This window comes from Ranitomeya variabilis, chromosome 6 (assembly GCF_051348905.1).
Source record: "Ranitomeya variabilis isolate aRanVar5 chromosome 6, aRanVar5.hap1, whole genome shotgun sequence".
Lineage (NCBI taxonomy): Eukaryota > Metazoa > Chordata > Amphibia > Anura > Dendrobatidae > Ranitomeya > Ranitomeya variabilis.
The window spans coordinates 499,934,664-499,954,231 of record NC_135237.1 but is presented as its reverse complement, the minus strand read 5'-3'; the positions used below and the strand labels follow the sequence as shown (position 1 = coordinate 499,954,231).

General features: G+C 47.8%; 1 protein-coding gene across 2 annotated transcripts in view; it reads left to right on the top strand.

Annotated features, from left to right (window-relative positions):
* The window catches only part of LOC143782868 (cytochrome P450 2D15-like), a 171,585-nt gene that overhangs the window by 115,160 nt on the left and 36,857 nt on the right, over positions 1-19,568 (top strand). For both annotated transcript variants that reach the window (XM_077270791.1, XM_077270790.1), the window contains exons 3-4: positions 12,509-12,661; positions 12,779-12,939. In XM_077270791.1, coding sequence (XP_077126906.1) covers positions 12,509-12,661; positions 12,779-12,939 — 314 coding nt within the window. The remainder of the gene's footprint in view (positions 1-12,508; positions 12,662-12,778; positions 12,940-19,568) is intronic.

Sequence of the window (19,568 nt, the reverse complement as noted above, 5' to 3'; positions counted from 1 at the left end):
ACATAATTAGGCATTTTGGCCAAGGCAGATACTCATTTGCAGGCAGCTGTTTCAGGTTATTGCTCCAATTACTGTTTTTCACTGATAAGCGGCAAGTCCTTGAAACATCTGTCTGTTTCTACATTGCATTCCACCACTAAACCGTTTGTCTGCAATGTTGAGGAACAAATACCCTGAAAAAGCTTTAGCCCTTATTACTGTAGGGGGTGTGCAGGCGGCTGGTTTGGGCCCTGCATTCCTGTGCATGTCTGCCTAATGAAACCAGTACCTGTTATGTGTTTATTATAGCTGACAATGTCTTGATGTGAACTGATGTACCTGTGTTTACGTCTGTATATGTTAGGGACCGGAATAGGGACAGTCAGTGTTAGAGTTAGGTCAGCATTGGTGGAGAGAATGACAGTGTAGTGCCGGGTTAGTGTTAAGGGGGCACTATAGAGTTAAATGTACATGTCAGATTAAAGGGCACCTGTCACCACGTTTTTGGAAGATGGGATGAAAATAGCGTTAAATAGGGGCAGAGGTGGGCGTTACATTAGTGTGTTTGTTATGCATTTATTACCCACCGAAGCTGCCGAAATACCTTTGCAAAGTCTCCGTTTTCGCCTGTCAATCAGGCTGGTCTGGTCAAAAGGGCGTGGTGTCTTCCCCCAGATCTTGCTTAGTTTTCCGTTGGTGGCGTAGTGGTTTGCGCATGCCCAAGGTCCCGAATCCACTGCACAGGGGAGTTAAAAGAGCGCGATGTGCACTATTTCATTGGTGATTGGTGGGGGCGGCCATCTTCCTTTGGCCGCACGTGCGCAGAAGCGGCGCTCTGCTGGCCGCGGCTTCAGGAAAATGGCCGCGGCATGCCGCGCGTGCGCAGATGGAGATCGCGGCGGCCATTTTCCTGAAGCCGAGATGCGAACTCTGCTTCAGGAAAATGGCCACCGCGATCTCCATCTGCGCACGTGCGGCATCCCGCGGCCATTTTCCTGAAGCCGCGGCCAGCAGAGCACCGCTTCTGCGCATGCGCGGCCAAAGGAAGATGGCCGCCCCCACCAATCACCAATGAAATAGTGCACATCGCGCTCTTTTAACTCCCCTGTGCAGTGGATTCGGGACCTTGGGCATGCGCAAACCACTACGCCACCAACGGAAAACTAAGCAAGATCTGGGGGAAGACACCACGCCCTTTTGACCAGACCAGCCTGATTGACAGGCGAAAACGGAGACTTTGCAAAGGTATTTCGGCAGCTTCGGTGGGTAATAAACGCATAACAAACACACTAATGTAACGCCCACCTCTGCCCCTATTTAACGCTATTTTTATCCCATCTTCCAAAAACGTGGTGACAGGTGCCCTTTAAGATAAGAATTGGTTTCAGTCAGAGTAGTGACAGTTGAGAAAGGGGGCGAGGCCAGTGTAGTGGCAGGGAGAGTGCCTTCCTGAGGTAATTTTTAGTTAGTGGGAGGAGCTAGAGCAGTGTGAGGAGAATTGTTCTAGAAGGAGTTGTGCTAGTCCAGTGTGAGTTGCAGTTGAGAGAGAAAAAGGAAGCACTGAAAGAAGCAGGTCTGGAGATGTTAGATCTTGGAGCACGTGGGAAGCGAAGCAGTCTGGAAGGGTCGGAGGCTTGTCTGTGGGTTACCTCCCGTGACGTCCGGGACTTACAGTCCAAACAGGAATTACAGAGGCAACCTGATTTTTCGCCCAGGATGGGGAAAGTGGACGGGGAGCACCTAGTATTAGAAAGATGGAATTCTCCGGGGACTGCGGGTCTGCAAATCACAGTACTAGAAGATAAGCTGCAGGAAAAGACCAGGGAAAGTGCAAGAGACAGAGTTCTCAGGTCTTTTGGAAATGACTGGACTGTAACTGTTATGAAAGAGCAGGAATTGAGTGAAGTATTTATTGGAAAAGAACAAGGACTCTGACCATATTTGTGTGTGTCTGAAAAGGACTGGAGCTCTGCATGTGTAGCGCCCCCACTGCCGCAGGGCCGAGGGGTACCCAGTACCGGGCCTCTGAGTCTCTGCTCTGGGGTTGTCACGGTGGCTAGGCCCGATCCGGGACCCTGCCGAGCGGCGCACAGTCAGTGGTAGATATGATGGATGATGGTGGTGGTGGTGGTGCGGTGCAATAAATAACGAGGACACCAGGTTGCAGTTTTTTTACCTCTTTACTGAAGATCTCTGGGTCCTCAGTCCGGAATCCGGATAACCAGGCTGCGCAAGTCCGGCCGGTCCAATGGCACCTCCAGAGTTCTCTTTACAGGTGGAAATCTGTGCCTTCCTTCTAGCGCTATGTGTTGCGGTCCTTCCCTGCTGTGCTTACGGAAAGTCCCCACAACTGTTGTGTCTGTTTCTTAAGTTCCCTCACAACACGATTAGATGATGTTCTGCTAATCCTCCGTCCCTCCCTGATGTTACGGTTAGGACGGCACCCGTTTGACGGGTAGGCTCGGAGCTCTTCCGGGACCCTAGAGTCGCCCCTCTCCACAAGTTGCCCCCCAAGACTGCATAGGTGATTTAGGTGAGACAGCCCGCCTGAGACTGACTGTCCTGCCGTAGGTTCGAAGTATTGCCTGAAGCTGTATATAGAAATACTTCCTTCGGCGTTCCGGCCACCGGTTGTTTGCGCCTCAGTAGGATGTTGCCTCGATCTTACAGCACGACCCCTACTGGTATTCTCCTTGTTGCTTTGATCTCGTTTCTCACTCAGCACAATCTATCTCGCTTCTAGTCCTTCCTTGGGCACCGCCGCTATACTGAGCAGGCACGGTCCCATTACGTTCTCTCAGTTTGCCAAGCCTCTGTCAGGATCCCACCCCTGACAGAAACCCTACCGAATCTTCTCCTGCAACACCCTCTGCCACAAGGTGTTGCCTGGCTCCAACCCAGTCAGCTTTCTGTCTAATTTCCTGCCTGACCCCCAGTTTTACCAGTGTTGTGGAGAGTGGCCTAGTAAATAGAACCCTTAGCTCCCCCTGGAGGCCCGGCGGTGAAATGTATTGGTGTCTGTGATACCTGCTCAGATGAACTCCTTCAGTGCCATCAGACGTACCATAGCTCCCCTTAGTGGCGGAGCCACAGTACTGCAACGACCAGGACTCTGGGGCGCTGCACTCCCCCCCGGTTAAATCCAATACTCCGGGACTGGGAAGAAAACAACAATACAGATTAGCAAAAAGACATACAATTTGTTGAGTGCAAATAACAATACGTATATTTGAACAGAGCTTCTCTTTATGGGAGGTGAGGACACTTGAACGTTACAAACATGGTTAAATATCATAGCAACATGCTATAAGTAACTTTTCTTACCCAACCGGGTATTCTACTTAGTACAAATTCTTGAACAATAATTTAACATCGCCTTTAAGGACGTACACTCAATATCCGCTAAAGACCCTCTTATAATCACATTATAAGGCAATTTAACTTTTTCATTCTCCTTCTTTAAATCTGCAGGACCGCCTGTCCTAAGGGCACCAAACCTACTGCCTCTCCTTTCTTACAGGACCGCTCCTTTCAGCCCGAGCCTTCTGTCTTTTCAACTACTATACACAGTATAGAACATAACATTACTGTTGTGAATTTGGATTCTGGGCTCCCCCGGTGGCCGCTTGTGGAATTGGACTTGTCATCCTCTTTCCTGGTTCACCTGGTTCCATCAGTAGTGGGTGTCGCTATTTAAGCTCATTTCTCTGGTGGTTTCTTGCCGGTCAACAATGTTATCTGATGCCTCTCAGTGCTTGTTCCTGCTTCTAGACAACTACTAGATAAGTTGGACTTTTGTCCATGTTTTGTTTTGCCTATTTGTTCCAGTTCACAGCTGAAGTTTTGTTACTGTGTCTGGAAAGCTCTCGTTGATCAGGGATTGCTACTCTGGCGTTATGAGTTAATGCCAGAGTGTAAGGTAATCTCTGGATGGTGTTTTGTTAGTGTTTTTCTGCTGACCATGAAAGTATACTATCTGTCTTCTGCTATCTAGTAAGCGGACCTCAAATTTGCTAAGACTATTTTCCTGCTGCGTTTGTTGTTTCATCTGAACTCACCGTCATTATATGTGGGGGGCTACTGTCTTCTTTGGAATATTTCTCTAGAGGTGAGCCAGGTCTTATATTTCCCTCTGCTAGCTATTTAGGTCTTAGGCCAGAGCTGGGCATCTAGCGATAATTAGGAAATGCTACCTGGCTATTTCTAGTTGCGCGGCAGGCTTAGTTCATGGTCAGTATAGTTCCATCTTCCGAGAGCTTGTCCCTCTATAGGCTTGCTATGATCTCTCCCTGCAGAGATCATGACAGTTTGACCGGCCAATAAAGTGTTAAAGACCCAGGTTGAGAAAGGAGAGTTATAAGAAGTCTGCTGGAATTTTTTTTTTTTCCTCCAGTCTGCCTTGCTGCAGTCTTTTTTCTCTCTCTCCTCCTAATCTCTGTATGGCTCTGTGTGCACCTGACAATAATGGATCTTCAGAGTGTAACTGCGGGTTTGAATAATCTCATCACGAAAGTACAAAATTTACAAGATTTTGTGGTACATGCTCCGGTATCTGAGCCGAGAATTCCTTTGCCGGAGTTCTTCACAGGGAATAGAGCTAGCTTCCAGAATTTCCGAAATAATTGTAAGCTTTATTTGTCCCTGAAGTCTCGTTCAGCTGGAGACCCTGCTCAGCAGGTTAGGATTGTGATTTCCTTGCTCAGGGGTGACCCTCAAGATTGGGCCTTCTCATTGCCAGCAGGGGATCCTGCGATGCGCGATGTGGATGCGTTTTTTCTGGCCTTGGGCTTGCTTTATGAGGAACCTCATTTGGAACTTCAGGCAGAAAAAACTTTGATGGCACTATCTCAGGGGCAAGACGAAGCTGAAGTTTACTGCCAAAAATTCCGTAAATGGTCTGTGCTTACTCAGTGGAATGAGTGCGCCTTGGCGGCAACTTTCAGAGAAGGTCTCTCTGATGCCGTTAAGGATGTTATGGTGGGGTTCCCTGTGCCTGCAGGTCTGAATGAGTCCATGACAATGGCTATTCAGATTGATAGGCGTCTGCGGGAGCGCAAACCGGTGCACCATCTGGCGGTGTCTATGGAAAAGACGCCAGAAAGTATGCAGTGTGATAGAATTCTGTCCAGGAGCGAGCGGCAGAATTTTAGACGGAAGAATGGATTGTGTTTCTATTGTGGGGATTCTACTCATGTTATATCAGCATGCTCTAGGCGTACAAAGAAGCTTGATAAGTCTGTTTCCATTGGCACCATTCAGTCTAAGTTTATTTTGTCTGTAACCCTGATTTGCTCTTTGTCATCCATTGCCACGGACGCCTATGTTGACTCTGGCGCCGCTCTGAGTCTTATGGATTGGTCCTTTGCCAATCGTTGTGGTTTTGATTTAGAGCCTTTGGAGACTCTTATTCCTCTGAAGGGGATTGACTCCACCCCATTGGCTAATAATAAACCACAATACTGGACACAAGTAACCATGCGTATCAATCCGGATCACCAGGAGATTATTCGTTTCCTGGTGCTGTATAATTTACATGACGATTTGGTACTGGGATTGCCATGGTTGCAGTCTCACAATCCAGTCTTGGACTGGAGAGCAATGTCTGTGTTGAGCTGGGGATGTAAGGGTATTCATGGGGACTTACCTTTGGTTTCTATTTCTTCGTCCATTCCCTCTGAAGTCCCTGAGTTCCTCTCTGATTATCAAGACGTCTTTGACGAACCCAAGCTTGGGTCGTTACCTCCGCACCGTGAGTGCGATTGTGCCATAGATTTGATACCGGGTTGTAAATATCCAAAGGGTCGTTTGTTTAATCTGTCTGTGCCGGAACATGCTGCTATGCGGGAATATATAAAGGAGTCTTTGGAAAAGGGACATATTCGTCCATCTTCTTCTCCCTTGGGAGCTGGGTTTTTCTTTGTCTCAAAGAAAGACGGCTCTTTGAGACCATGTATTGATTATCGGCTTCTGAATAAGATCACTGTTAAGTATCAATACCCATTGCCATTGCTTACTGATTTGTTTGCTCGTATAGAGGGGGCTAAGTGGTTCTCTAAAATTGATCTTCGTGGGGCGTATAATTTGGTGCGGATCAGGCAGGGGGATGAGTGGAAGACCGCATTTAATACGCCCGAGGGCCACTTTGAGTATTTGGTCATGCCTTTTGGTCTTTCTAATGCCCCTTCAGTTTTCCAGTCTTTTATGCATGATATTTTCCGCGATTTTCTGGATAAGTTTATGATAATATATCTGGATGATATTCTGATTTTTTCTGATGACTGGGACTCTCATGTCCAGCAGGTCAGGAGAGTTTTTCAGGTTCTGCGGTCTAATTCTTTATGTGTGAAGGGGTCTAAGTGCGTTTTTGGGGTCCAGAAAATTTCCTTTTTGGGGTATATTTTTTCTCCCTCTTCCATTGAGATGGATCCCGTCAAGGTGCAAGCTATTTGTGACTGGACTCAGCCCTCCTCTCTTAAGGGTCTTCAGAGATTTTTGGGCTTTGCCAACTTTTACCGCCGATTTATTGCTGGTTTTTCGGATGTCGTTAAACCACTGACTGATTTGACCAGACAAGGCGCTGATGTTGCTAATTGGTCCCCTCATGCTGTAGAGGCCTTTCAGGAGCTTAAGCGCCGTTTTGCCTCTGCCCCTGTGTTGCGTCAGCCTGATGTGAATCTGCCTTTTCAGGTTGAGGTTGACGCTTCGGAGATCGGAGCTGGGGCAGTGTTGTCGCAGAAAGGTTCCGACTGCTCCGTCATTAGGCCTTGTGCCTTCTTTTCTCGCAAATTTTCGCCCGCAGAGCGGAATTATGATGTTGGGAATCGGGAGCTTTTGGCCATGAAGTGGGCGTTTGAGGAGTGGCGCCATTGGCTCGAGGGGGCTAGGCATCAGGTGGTGGTATTGACTGACCACAAAAATTTGATTTATCTTGAGACTGCCAGGCGCCTGAATCCTAGACAGGCGCGCTGGTCTTTATTTTTTTCTCGCTTTAATTTTGTGGTGTCATACCTACCGGGTTCTAAGAATCTTAAGGCAGATGCCCTTTCTAGGAGTTTTGACCCGGACTCTCCTGGTAATTCTGAACCCACAGGTATCCTTAGGGAGGGAGTAATTTTGTCGGCAGTTTCTCCTGATCTGCGGCGGTCCTTGCAAGAGTTTCAGGCGGATAGACCGGATCGTTGTCCGCCTGATAGACTGTTTGTTCCGGATGATTGGACCAGTAGAGTCATCTCTGAGGTACATTCTTCTGCATTGGCAGGTCATCCCGGAATTTTTGGTACCAGGGATTTGGTGGCAAGATCCTTCTGGTGGCCTTCCCTGTCACGAGATGTGCGAGTCTTTGTGCAGTCATGCGACATTTGTGCTCGGGCCAAGTCTTGTAGTTCTCGGGCTAGCGGACTGCTGTTGCCCTTGCCTATTCCTAAGAGGCCTTGGACACACATCTCGATGGATTTTATTTCAGATCTGCCTGTTTCCCAGAAGATGTCTGTCATCTGGGTGGTCTGTGACCGTTTCTCTAAAATGGTCCATTTGGTTCCTCTGCCCAAGTTGCCTTCTTCTTCTGAGTTGGTTCCTCTGTTTTTTCAGAATGTTGTCCGATTGCACGGTATTCCTGAGAATATCGTTTCTGACAGAGGTACCCAATTTGTGTCTAGATTTTGGCGGGCATTCTGTGCTAGGATGGGCATAGATTTGTCTTTTTCATCTGCTTTTCACCCTCAGACTAATGGCCAGACCGAGCGGACTAATCAGACCCTGGAGACATATCTGAGGTGTTTTGTCTCTGCTGACCAGGATGATTGGGTTGCTTTTTTGCCATTGGCAGAGTTCGCCCTCAATAATCGGGCCAGCTCTTCCACCTTGGTGTCCCCGTTTTTCTGTAATTCGGGGTTTCACCCTCGATTTTCCTCCGGTCAGGTGGAATCCTCGGATTGTCCTGGAGTGGATGCGGTGGTGGAGAGATTGCATCACATCTGGGGGCAGGTTATGGACAATTTGAAGTTGTCCCAGGAGAAGACTCAGCGTTTTGCCAACCGTCATCGTCGTGTTGGTTCTCGGCTTTGTGTTGGAGATTTGGTGTGGTTGTCTTCTCGTTTTGTCCCTATGAGGGTCTCTTCTCCTAAGTTTAAACCTCGGTTCATCGGCCCTTATAGAATATTGGAGATTCTTAATCCTGTTTCTTTCCGTTTGGACCTCCCTGCGTCCTTTTCCATTCATAACGTTTTTCATCGGTCGTTATTGCGCAGGTATGAGGTACCTGTTGTACCTTCAGTTGAGCCTCCTGCTCCGGTGTTGGTTGAGGGTGAGTTGGAGTACGTTGTGGAGAAAATTTTGGACTCTCGTGTTTCCAGACGGAGACTCCAGTATCTGGTCAACTGGAAGGGTTACGGCCAGGAGGATAATTCTTGGGTCAATGCATCTGATGTTCATGCTTCTGATCTTGTTCGTGCCTTCCATAGGGCTCATCCTGGTCGCCCTGGTGGATCTGGTGAGGGTTCGGTGCCCCCTCCTTGAGGGGGGGGTACTGTTGTGAATTTGGATTCTGGGCTCCCCCGGTGGCCGCTTGTGGAATTGGACTTGTCATCCTCTTTCCTGGTTCACCTGGTTCCATCAGTAGTGGGTGTCGCTATTTAAGCTCATTTCTCTGGTGGTTTCTTGCCGGTCAACAATGTTATCTGATGCCTCTCAGTGCTTGTTCCTGCTTCTAGACAACTACTAGATAAGTTGGACTTTTGTCCATGTTTTGTTTTGCCTATTTGTTCCAGTTCACAGCTGAAGTTTTGTTACTGTGTCTGGAAAGCTCTCGTTGATCAGGGATTGCTACTCTGGCGTTATGAGTTAATGCCAGAGTGTAAGGTAATCTCTGGATGGTGTTTTGTTAGTGTTTTTCTGCTGACCATGAAAGTATACTATCTGTCTTCTGCTATCTAGTAAGCGGACCTCAAATTTGCTAAGACTATTTTCCTGCTGCGTTTGTTGTTTCATCTGAACTCACCGTCATTATATGTGGGGGGCTACTGTCTTCTTTGGAATATTTCTCTAGAGGTGAGCCAGGTCTTATATTTCCCTCTGCTAGCTATTTAGGTCTTAGGCCAGAGCTGGGCATCTAGCGATAATTAGGAAATGCTACCTGGCTATTTCTAGTTGCGCGGCAGGCTTAGTTCATGGTCAGTATAGTTCCATCTTCCGAGAGCTTGTCCCTCTATAGGCTTGCTATGATCTCTCCCTGCAGAGATCATGACACATTACTTTCAGTTTAGGATCAATGAGCCATCTCTATATGGCTCCTAAGAGGACTCACTAACTAACCCCTACGGGTTCACTTTCTGTCCTCATTTTCTATCAACATTATTAAACATTAAACTTTCTCATTACTTTCTTACTGACATGTATGCAGGACACTACGTCTACCCCTACGGGCCGACTGCATCTTTCTTCTAACTTTCACTTTCCTTCGGAGAACATTATCAGCATTCTTTTACAATTAACTAGTTAGTTACATTAACGATTACATATCAACATTATCACTTTCTTTCAAGGCATCGTTATCACTTTACTGTTCTAAGGCAGTATTACTCATAAGTACACAGGTGAACATCCCCTTTAAGAGGGGACCAAGTCTTTATGAGGTAGCATATCTTCTCAGGCTACCAGTCCGTACTCATCAAAGGCTCCGGTGCGGTATCTTCGCAAAGAGTCTCTCCTTAAGTAAAACCAGTAGGGTGCACCTTTAAGAAGGTGCAAACTATTTACAAGCAGTTTGTATCATGCATTGTTCATTATCCAGCAGTTCTTTGTAAACTTGGGTAAACAAGGAGCAAAAGGAAAATAAAAACAAAAATAAAAGCAATAGGGATCCCGGGTAAACTAAGGGATCCCTTTAAGAATAACCCAGGTTGGGTATTAGTAGCAAAAAGCAGGGAAACAAACAGTTAACTATGTACAGTTTCAGGTTTCCGAGGTTTAGTTGGACGGCTTCCAGGGCTGCACCTGGCACTTAACCCTTCCTGGCCTGGGAAAAGTGAGGTCCAGGGCTACACCCAGTGCTGGACACACGCCGTTAATCCGTCTTTCATGTATGGTTAAATCATGCGCAGCTATGGAGGTCTGCGCAGCTTGAGTATGGGCATTTGCTGCAGCAGAGGTAGCGGCTGCTGCAAGATCAGTCACTGGAACGGAGTCAGCAGTTGTGGCACTAGCAGTCACTGGAGTGGTGTCGGTCATCAGGGCAGGGTCGTCCTTCATACCTGCTTCAGATGCGGTTCCTCCGGTGCCGGCCTGCTCTGCCTCCGCTGGGGTCTGGAAGGCTGGTTGCAGGGCCTTGCGCTGCGGCGTTGTCATCTCCGTTTGCAGCATCTCGCTTTCCGGCAGGGCCTTGCTTTCTGGCTTCGGAGTGCTGGAACTTCTTTCCTGCTCCGGACCAGATGAGGCTGCCGACAGATATCTGGGGAGGCTCCCGATGATGGTCTTCTTCCATCCGGCCTCAGTGCTCAGCTGCATCTGCAGGAGTTGGTGGATCAGCTCATCCGCTCCGGTCTGCAGGAGGTCAGCGTCAACTGTGGAGGTCTGGCTGCGGTGCCTCCCCGGGTAGCTGGGGGAGTCCTCGGCTCCGACCCCACGCTCCGGTTCCGGGCGGCTGGCCATGGCGTCCTCCATGTCACGGACTTCTTCTTCCTGGTCCTTTTCCCGCTCTCTCCTTCGTGGGCGGTTTCGTTTTCGTTGTCTCTGCCCACCATTAAGGATCAGGAGGCGGATCTCGGCTGCTGACAGACACGTCCTCAAGGGGCCGAGATATTTAGACTGGGCGGCCATTGTCTTTCGCGCTCTTCAGCTTGTTCACGCCCACTTCCACGCCCTTCTTCTTCTCCTGCGCTCTCCTTAGCGCTGTAATGGCGGCAGTTTTGGCGGGAACTTCTGGCGGCAAGTGGCAACACACAGTCCTTGTAATAAAGCACAGTCCAAGCACGATAAATCACAGTCCCAAGGCACACATGACCTGATTCTTCAGGCTTAAGTAGATCCTGTTCGTGACGCCAAGTTGTAGCGCCCCCACTGCCGCAGGGCCGAGGGGTACCCGGTACCGGGCCTCTGAGTCTCTGCTCTGGGGTTGTCACGGTGGCTAGGCCCGATCCGGGACCCTGCCGAGGGGCGCACAGTCAGTGGTAGATATGATGGATGATGGTGGTGGTGGTGGTGCGGTGCAATAAATAACGAGGACACCAGGTTGCAGTCTCTTTACCTCTTTACTGAAGATCTCTGGGTCCTCAGTCCGGAATCCGGATAACCAGGCTGTGCAAGTCCGGCCGGTCCAATGGCACCTCCAGAGTTCTCTTTACAGGTGGAAATCTGTGCCTTCCTTCTAGCGCTATGTGTTGCGGTCCTTCCCTGCTGTGCTTACGGAAAGTCCCCACAACTGTTGTGTCTGTTTCTTAAGTTCCCTCACAACACGATTAGATGATGTTCTGCTAATCCTCCGTCCCTCCCTGATGTTACGGTTAGGACGGCACCCGTTTGACGGGTAGGCTCGGAGCTCTTCCGGGACCCTAGAGTCGCCCCTCTCCACAAGTTGCCCCCCAAGACTGCATAGGTGATTTAGGTGAGACAGCCCGCCTGAGACTGACTGTCCTGCCGTAGGTTCGAAGTATTGCCTGAAGCTGTATATAGAAATACTTCCTTCGGCGTTCCGGCCACCGGTTGTTTGCGCCTCAGTAGGATGTTACCTCGATCTTACAGCACGACCCCTACTGGTATTCTCCTTGTTGCTTTGATCTCGTTTCTCACTCAGCACAATCTATCTCGCTTCTAGTCCTTCCTTGGGCACCGCCGCTATACTGAGCAGGCACGGTCCCATTACGTTCTCTCAGTTTGCCAAGCCTCTGTCAGGATCCCACCCCTGACAGAAACCCTACCGAATCTTCTCCTGCAACACCCTCTGCCACAAGGTGTTGCCTGGCTCCAACCCAGTCAGCTTTCTGTCTAACTTCCTGCCTGACCCCCAGTTTTACCAGTGTTGTGGAGAGTGGCCTAGTAAATAGAACCCTTAGCTCCCCCTGGAGGCCCGGCGGTGAAATGTATTGGTGTCTGTGATACCTGCTCAGATGAATTCCTTCAGTGCCATCAGACGTACCATAGCTCCCCTTAGTGGCGGAGCCACAGTACTGCAACGACCAGGACTCTGGGGCGCTGCACATGCTAAAGAGATCTTTGACCCACAGGTGGGTAAAATACGTGACACACACAGCACGCCACAAAATGGACATTCTTTTATTAATGCAGCGGGGCGCCGGGGTGTGATGGAAATACAGAAGCCCCTCGCCATGACTCCCACCCTGGCCAACCATATGTCCCGCCAACCTTACACCTCACCACCTGCCCATGGATTTTATGGTGGTATCTACATATGATTTTGATTATTATTTCATTACTTTAAATTCATTAAATTCCTATCATGTACTGCAATAAGAGGCATGTGCTGTGCTCCTCCGGTGAGCTCAGCAGCACCTTCTGATATACAGATGTTCTTCCCCAGGGATTGCTTTCACTGTCTATGGTCAACATTGGAAGGAGCAAAGAAGATTTGCCCTATACACGTTGAGAAACTTTGGCATGGGAAAGAAATCTATGGAGGAGCGTATACGAGAAGAAGCTGGCTACCTCTGCTCTGCTTTTCAGGCAAATGAAGGTATCTAAAATTACAAACTTTTACTCCAGCTATTCTTATCAATTAATGTACTAAAAAAGAGAAATGATGAACAAAATACAATGTAGAACTGTTCCTTTTTTGGTGGTCTGTTTTCAGGACGTCCCTTTGACCCCTTTATGGTGATTACTAATGCCGTCAGCAATGTCATCTGCTCAATTATGTTTGGAGATCGATTTGAATACAGCGATTCGTCATTTCAGAGAATGATATATTTGCTCAAAGAAATGTTTGAGCTGGAAACAAAACCCATCACTCAGGTAAATATTTATTAACTAGAAATAGGCCCGATGCTATCGCATTGGGTGTGCGGTGAAATTGTGGCCACGAACTGCGCCTGCGCAAGTAGCCTACACGTCACCACAATTCCCACGCATGCGTAGTAACGGCCGCGAACTGCACCTGTGTAAGTGACACTGCCTCGGTGTCTTATGGGATTCAGAGACAGCGGCTGGAAGTCCCAACTGGCGACTATTTATATACATTGCTTAAAAAATAAAGGGAACACTAAAATCACACATCCTACAGTTAGGTCCATATATATATTTGGACAGAGACAACATTTTTCTTATTTTGGTTATAGACATTACCACAATGAATTTTAAACAAAACAATTCAGATGCAGTTGAAGTTCAGACTTTCAGCTTTCATTTAAGGGTATCCACATTAAAATTGGATGAAGAGTTTAGGAGTTTCAACTCCTTAACATGTGCCACCTTGTTTTTAAAGGGACCAAAAGTAATTGGACAGATTCAATAATTTTAAATAAAATGTTTATTTTTAGTGCTTGGTTGAAAACCCTTTGTTGGCAATGACTGCCTGAAGTCTTGAACTCATGGACATCACCAGACTGTGTTTCCTCCTTTTTGATGCTCTGCCAGGCCTTCACTGCAGTGGTTTTCAGTTGCTGTTTGTTTGTGGGCCTTTCTGTCTGAAGTTTAGTCTTTAACAAGTGAAATGCGTGCTCAATTGGGTTGAGATCAGGTGACTGACTTGGCCATTCAGGAATATTCCACTTCTTTGCTTTAATAAACTCCTGGGTTTCTTTGGCTTTATGTTTTGGGTCATTGTCCATCTGTAGTATGAAACGACAACCAATCAGTTTTGCTGCATTTGGCTGGATCTGAGCACACAGTATGGCTCTGAATACCTCAGAATTCATTCGGCTGCTTCTGTCCTGTGTCACATCATCAATAAACACTAGTGACCCAGTGCCACTGGCAGCCATGCATGCCCAAGCATCACATTGCCTCCGCCGTGTTTTACAGATGATGTGGTATGCTTTGGATCATGAGCTGTACCACGCCTTCGCCATACTTTTCTCTTTCCATCATTCTGGTAGAGGTTGATCTTGGTTTCATCAGTCCAAAAAATGTTCTTCCAGAACTGTGCTGGCTTTTTTAGATGTTTTTTAGCAAAGTCCAGTCTAGCCTTTTTATTCTTGACACTTATGAGTGGCTTGCACCCTGCAGTGAACCCTCTGTATTTACTTTCATGCAGTCTTCTCTTTATGGTAGATTTGGATATTGATACTCCTACCTCCTGGAGAGTGTTGTTCACTTGGTTGGCTGTTGTAAAGGGGTTTCTCTTCACCATGGAGATTATTCTGCGATCACCCACCACCACTGTTGTCTTCCGTGGGCGCCCAGGTCTTTTTGTATTGATGAGTTCACCAGTGCTTTCTTTCTTTCTCAGGATGTACCAAACTGTATATTTTGCCACTCCTAATATTGTAGCAATTTCTCGGATGGTTTTTTTTCTGTTTTCGCAGCTTAAGGATGGCTTGTTTCACCTGCATGGAGAGCTCCTTTGACCGCATGTTTACTTCACAGCAAAACCTTCCAAATGCAAGCACCACACCTCAAATCAACTCCAGGCCTTTTATCTGCTTAATTGAGAATGACATAACGAAGGGATTGCCCACACCTGTCCATGAAATAGCCTTGGAGTCAATTGTCCAATTACTTTTGGTCCCTTTAAAAACAGGGTGGCACATGTTAAGGAGCTGAAACTCCTAAACCCTTCATCCAATTTTAATGTGGATACCCTCAAATGAAAGCTGAAAGTCTGAACTTCAACTGCATCTGAATTGTTTTGTTTAAAATTCATTGTCGTAATGTCTATAACCAAAATAAGAAAAATGTTGTCTCTGTCCAAATATATATGGACTTAACTGTATCACTGAATGAAATATTCCAGTTGTAAATCTTTATTCATTTCATAGTGGAATGTGTTGAGAACAATAAAAACCTAAAAATGATCAACTTAAATAACAACTAATATCCCACGGAAGTCTGGAGTTGGAATGATGCTCAAAATCAAAGTGGAAAATGAAGTTACAGGCTGAACCAACTTCAGTGGAAATGCCTCAAGACAAGGAAATGTGTGCCTGTATGGTCTCCCTACAACGCCTGGGAATGAGGTGGCGGATTGTCTCCTGAGTCCTGAGGGATTTCCTCTGAGACCTGGAAAAAAGCATCTGCCAACTCCTGGACAGTCTGTAGTGTAACGTGATGTTACTGGATGGTGCAAGACATGATGTCCCAGATGTGTTCAATCGGATTCAGGTGTGGGGAAGGTCGGGCCTGAGGATCTCATCTCGGTACCTAATGGCAGTCAGGCTACCTCTGGCGAGCACATGGAGGGCTGTGTGGCCCTCCAAAGAAATGCCACCCCACACCATTACTGACCCACTGCCAAACCGGTCATGCTGAAGGATGTTGCAGGCAGCAGCAGATCGCTCTCCACAGCGTATCCAGACTCTCATGTCTGTCACATGTGCTCAGTGTGAGCCTGCTTTCATCTGTGAAAAGCACAGGGCATTAGTGGCAAATTTGCCAATCTTGGTGTTCTGTGGCAAATACCAAGCATCCCGCATGGTGTTGGACTGTGAGCACATCTGTGGATGTCGGGCACTCAGACCATGCTCATGGAGTTGGTTTCTAACTGTTTGTGCAGACACATGCATATTTGTGGCCTGCTGGAGGTCATTTTGCAGGGCTCAGGCAGTGCTCCTCCTGTTCCTAATTGCACAATGGCTTAGGTAGCAGTCCTGCTGCTGGGTTGTTGCTTTCCTACGGCCCCCTCAATGTCTCCTGGTGTACTGACCTGTCTCCTGGTAGCGCCTCCAGCCTCTGGACACTACGCTGACAGACACAGCAAACCTTCTTGCCACAGCTCTCATTGATGTGCCATCCTGGATGAGCTGCACTACCTGAACCACCTGTGTGGGTTGTAGAGTCCGCCTCATGCTACCACAATTGTGAAAGCACAACCAACATTCAAAAGTGACTTTACCGACTGGACTCCGAAAAACAATTCCTGCTTGAGGTAGACACTTCCTCCATAGGTGCTGGCGCAGATCTGACCCAGAAGTCATCGTCTGGCCGGATGGCTACCTGTGGATTATTTTGGAAAGTCTTTTCTGCTTCTGAGAGTAATTACTCCATGGGAGATTGAGAGTTATTGGCGATTAAGTTAGCCCTGCAGGAGTGGCGTCATCTCCTTGAGGGAGCTGGACATCAAGTTGTCATTTACACAGATCATAAGAATCTCGCTTATCTTCAATCTGCTCAAAGACTAAATCCTCGTCAAGCCCGGTGGGCCTTGTTTTTTGCTCGATTTAATTTTGTGCTTCATTTCCATCCAGCTGATAAGAACATTAAAGCCGATGCACTTTCTCGAGCGTTTTTGTCTCCTCTTTGTGGAAGGACCGCACCACATTATTCAACCATCTAGATTGATGCCGGTGGCCACGGTTAATCTTGCTCAACTCCTGTTGTGAATTTGCTTTTTGCTCCCTCTAGTGGTTACTAGTTTTTTGACTCTGGTTTTTCTGTCATTCCTTTTATCCGCACCTGGGTCGTTAGTTAGGGGTGTTGCTATATAAGCTCCCTGGACCTTCAGTTCAATGCCTGGCAACGTAGTTATCAGAGCTAGTCTGCTGTGCTCTTGTCTACTGATCCTGGTTCCAGTTATATCAGCTAAGTCTGCCTTTTGCTTTTTGCTATTTGTTTTGGTTTTGTATTTTTGTCCAGCTTGTTCCAAATCTATATCCTGACCTTTGCTGGAAGCTCTAGGGGGCTGGTGTTCTCCCCCCGGACCGTTAGACGGTTCGGGGGTTCTTGAATTTCCAGTGTGGATTTTGATAGGGTTTTTGTTGACCATATAAGTTACCTTTCTTTATTCTGCTATCAGTAAGCGGGCCTCTCTGTGCTAAACCTGGTTCATTTCTGTGTTTGTCATTTCCTCTTACCTCACCGTCATTATTTGTGGGGGGCTTCTATCCAGCTTTGGGGTCCCCTTCTCTGGAGGCAAGAAAGGTCTTTGTTTTCCTCTACTAGGGGTAGCTAGATTCTCCGGCTGGCGCGTGTCATCTAGAATCAACGTAGGAATGATCCCCGGCTACTTCTAGTGTTGGCGTTAGGAGTAGATATATGGTCAACCCAGTTACCACTGCCCTATGAGCTGGATTTTTGTATTCTGCAGACTTCCACGTTCCTCTGAGACCCTCGCCATTGGGGTCATAACAACTCCCTGGTGGAAAAACCCTAGTATCTACTTCTGATTCGGAAACGAGTTCTTCGGTGGGGCCATTCTTCTAAGCTGGCCGGTCATGCCGGACAAAGGAAGACTCTGCAACTCATTTCTCGTAACTACTGGTGGCCTACCATGGGCAAAGATGTTCAAGAATATTTTGCTGCCTGTCCTTCGTGTGCTCGTAACAAGACGGATAAGCATTTGCCCTCTGGGCAGTTATTACCTCTGTTTGTTCCTTCTGTACCCTGGCAGCATATCGCAATGGACTTCATTACTGATCTTCCCGTCTCCTCTGGCTGCTCGGTCATCTGGGTCGTGGTGGATCGTTTTTCTAAGATGGCTCATTTTGTTCCATTACCTGGTCTCCCGTTTGCTTCAGAGCTCGCTGACCATTTCATACAACATATCTTCTGTCTTCATGGGTTTCCTCTCCACATTGTGTCCGTCAGGGGTGTCCAGTTCACCTCCAAGTTCTAGAGAGCACTTTGTAAGTCTGTACAAGTAGAGCTGGATTTCTCTTGTGCATATCACCCTCAATCCAATGGGCAAGTAGAGAGGACAAATCAGATTCTGACAGGATTCTTGTGTCACTTCGTCAACGTGCATCATGATGACTGGGTCAAGTTGCTACCTTGGGCAGAATTCTCGTACAATAATCAAGTAAGTGACTCTGGTAAATATCCCTTTCAGATTGTGTTTGGACTCGAACCCAGGATTCCGCTTCCCATCTCTGGGACTTCTGGTGTTCCTGCAGCTGATACCTGTACTGAAGAATTCTCGAAAGTATGGAGCGACACCAAGGTTACCTTAGAGAAAGCTTCTCTACGTATGAAGAAGCATGCTGACAAAAAACATCTGGATGCTCCCTCCTTTCGGCCTGGCGATAAGGTATGGGTCTCCTCCAAGTATATCCATCTGAAGATGCCCTTTTTTAAATTGGGTCCCCGTTTCATCGGTCCATTTGAAGTCCTGAAACAGATTAACGCTGTCTCGTACAAATTGAAATTGCCAGCTTCTTTACGTGTGCCTAATTCTTCCCATGTTTCCCTCCTCAAACCCGTATTTTTGAGTTTTTTCTTTAAAGACCCTGGTTTCACTCCAGATCTCGACAGTGAGGAGGATGTTTTTGAGGTAGAGAATATCTTGGCCACTAAAAGGATAAGGGGTATGACCTATTTTTTTGTGGATTGGAGGGGCTTCGGTCCTGAGAAGAGGTCATGGGAGCCTAGAGAGAACATCTGAGCTCCTCTTCTTCTGAAAAAATTCTACGCAAGCTTGAAAAAGAGGGGGCGTAAAGAGGGGGGGATACTGTTACGTCCGGTCCTGTACCTCCTATGGGTCCCTGTCGGGACTCCCGCTCTGTGCCGGCTCCACGCTGTCTTAATGCTGCTCCTGTCCCTCCTTCCTCTCCTGCTTCCTGGCGTGTGGCCAGCAGGTTCCCAGGCAGGATTCTTAGGTCGCACGCGCGCTCGCTCCCGGTCTCTTAAAGAGACAGTGTGCATTTTCCAAAAGTTGCCTCTAACCAATAGCGTATGGCTCGTTACTATTTCTAGATCCTCCACCTTAGGGAGGGTGCCGGAGCAACAAGTATCCACTGTTGCTTACTTTTGGTTCCTGTTAACATGCGTCTCTGTTTCTGAGATATCTGCCAAGTACTCTGCTTGCACTGTCTGTCTCCACAGAGCCTCTGCAACCTGTTACCCGGTTAATCTGGACTGCATCCGCACTGTCTATGCTGGACCCGTCTAGTCCCGCCAGTCTGCCAGCTACTCTTCCAGACTTCACCAGTACTCCTGGTACCAGCCACTATTCAAGCACCCGGAACCTTCTGGCCAGCTCTGCAGTATCCGCTAACCCTGCTGTTCCATCTGTTCCGCTGGGACAGCCGCCACGAGTACGGGGTCTAACTGGAGGTAGCAACCGTGTCCTCCAGACATTCCACTCTGTCCCTGTTCGAGGGGACTTACTATGGGTGTTTGGGGCTCACGCAGTAACGCCCCCTTCGGAGCCCCCCATACCATGGCCTAGCGGTTCCACATCTAACCTCAATAAATACGAATGTGAACTTCTACATCTGTGCCTCCATTTCTATTTGTTACAAAGAGTAGCTTTGTCTGTCAGCATATTGTCCAGAGCATGTAGCAGATACCATGAGACAGGCCAGTACACCAGGAGATGTGGAGGAGGCCGTAGGAGAGTAACAATCCAGCAGCAGGACCGCTACATTCTCCTTTGTGGAAGAGTGAACAGGAGGAGCAGTGCCAGAGCCCTGCAAAATTACCTCCAGCAGGCCACTAACATCCATGTGTCTGTTCAAACTGTCAGAAAACGATTCCATGATGGTGGTATG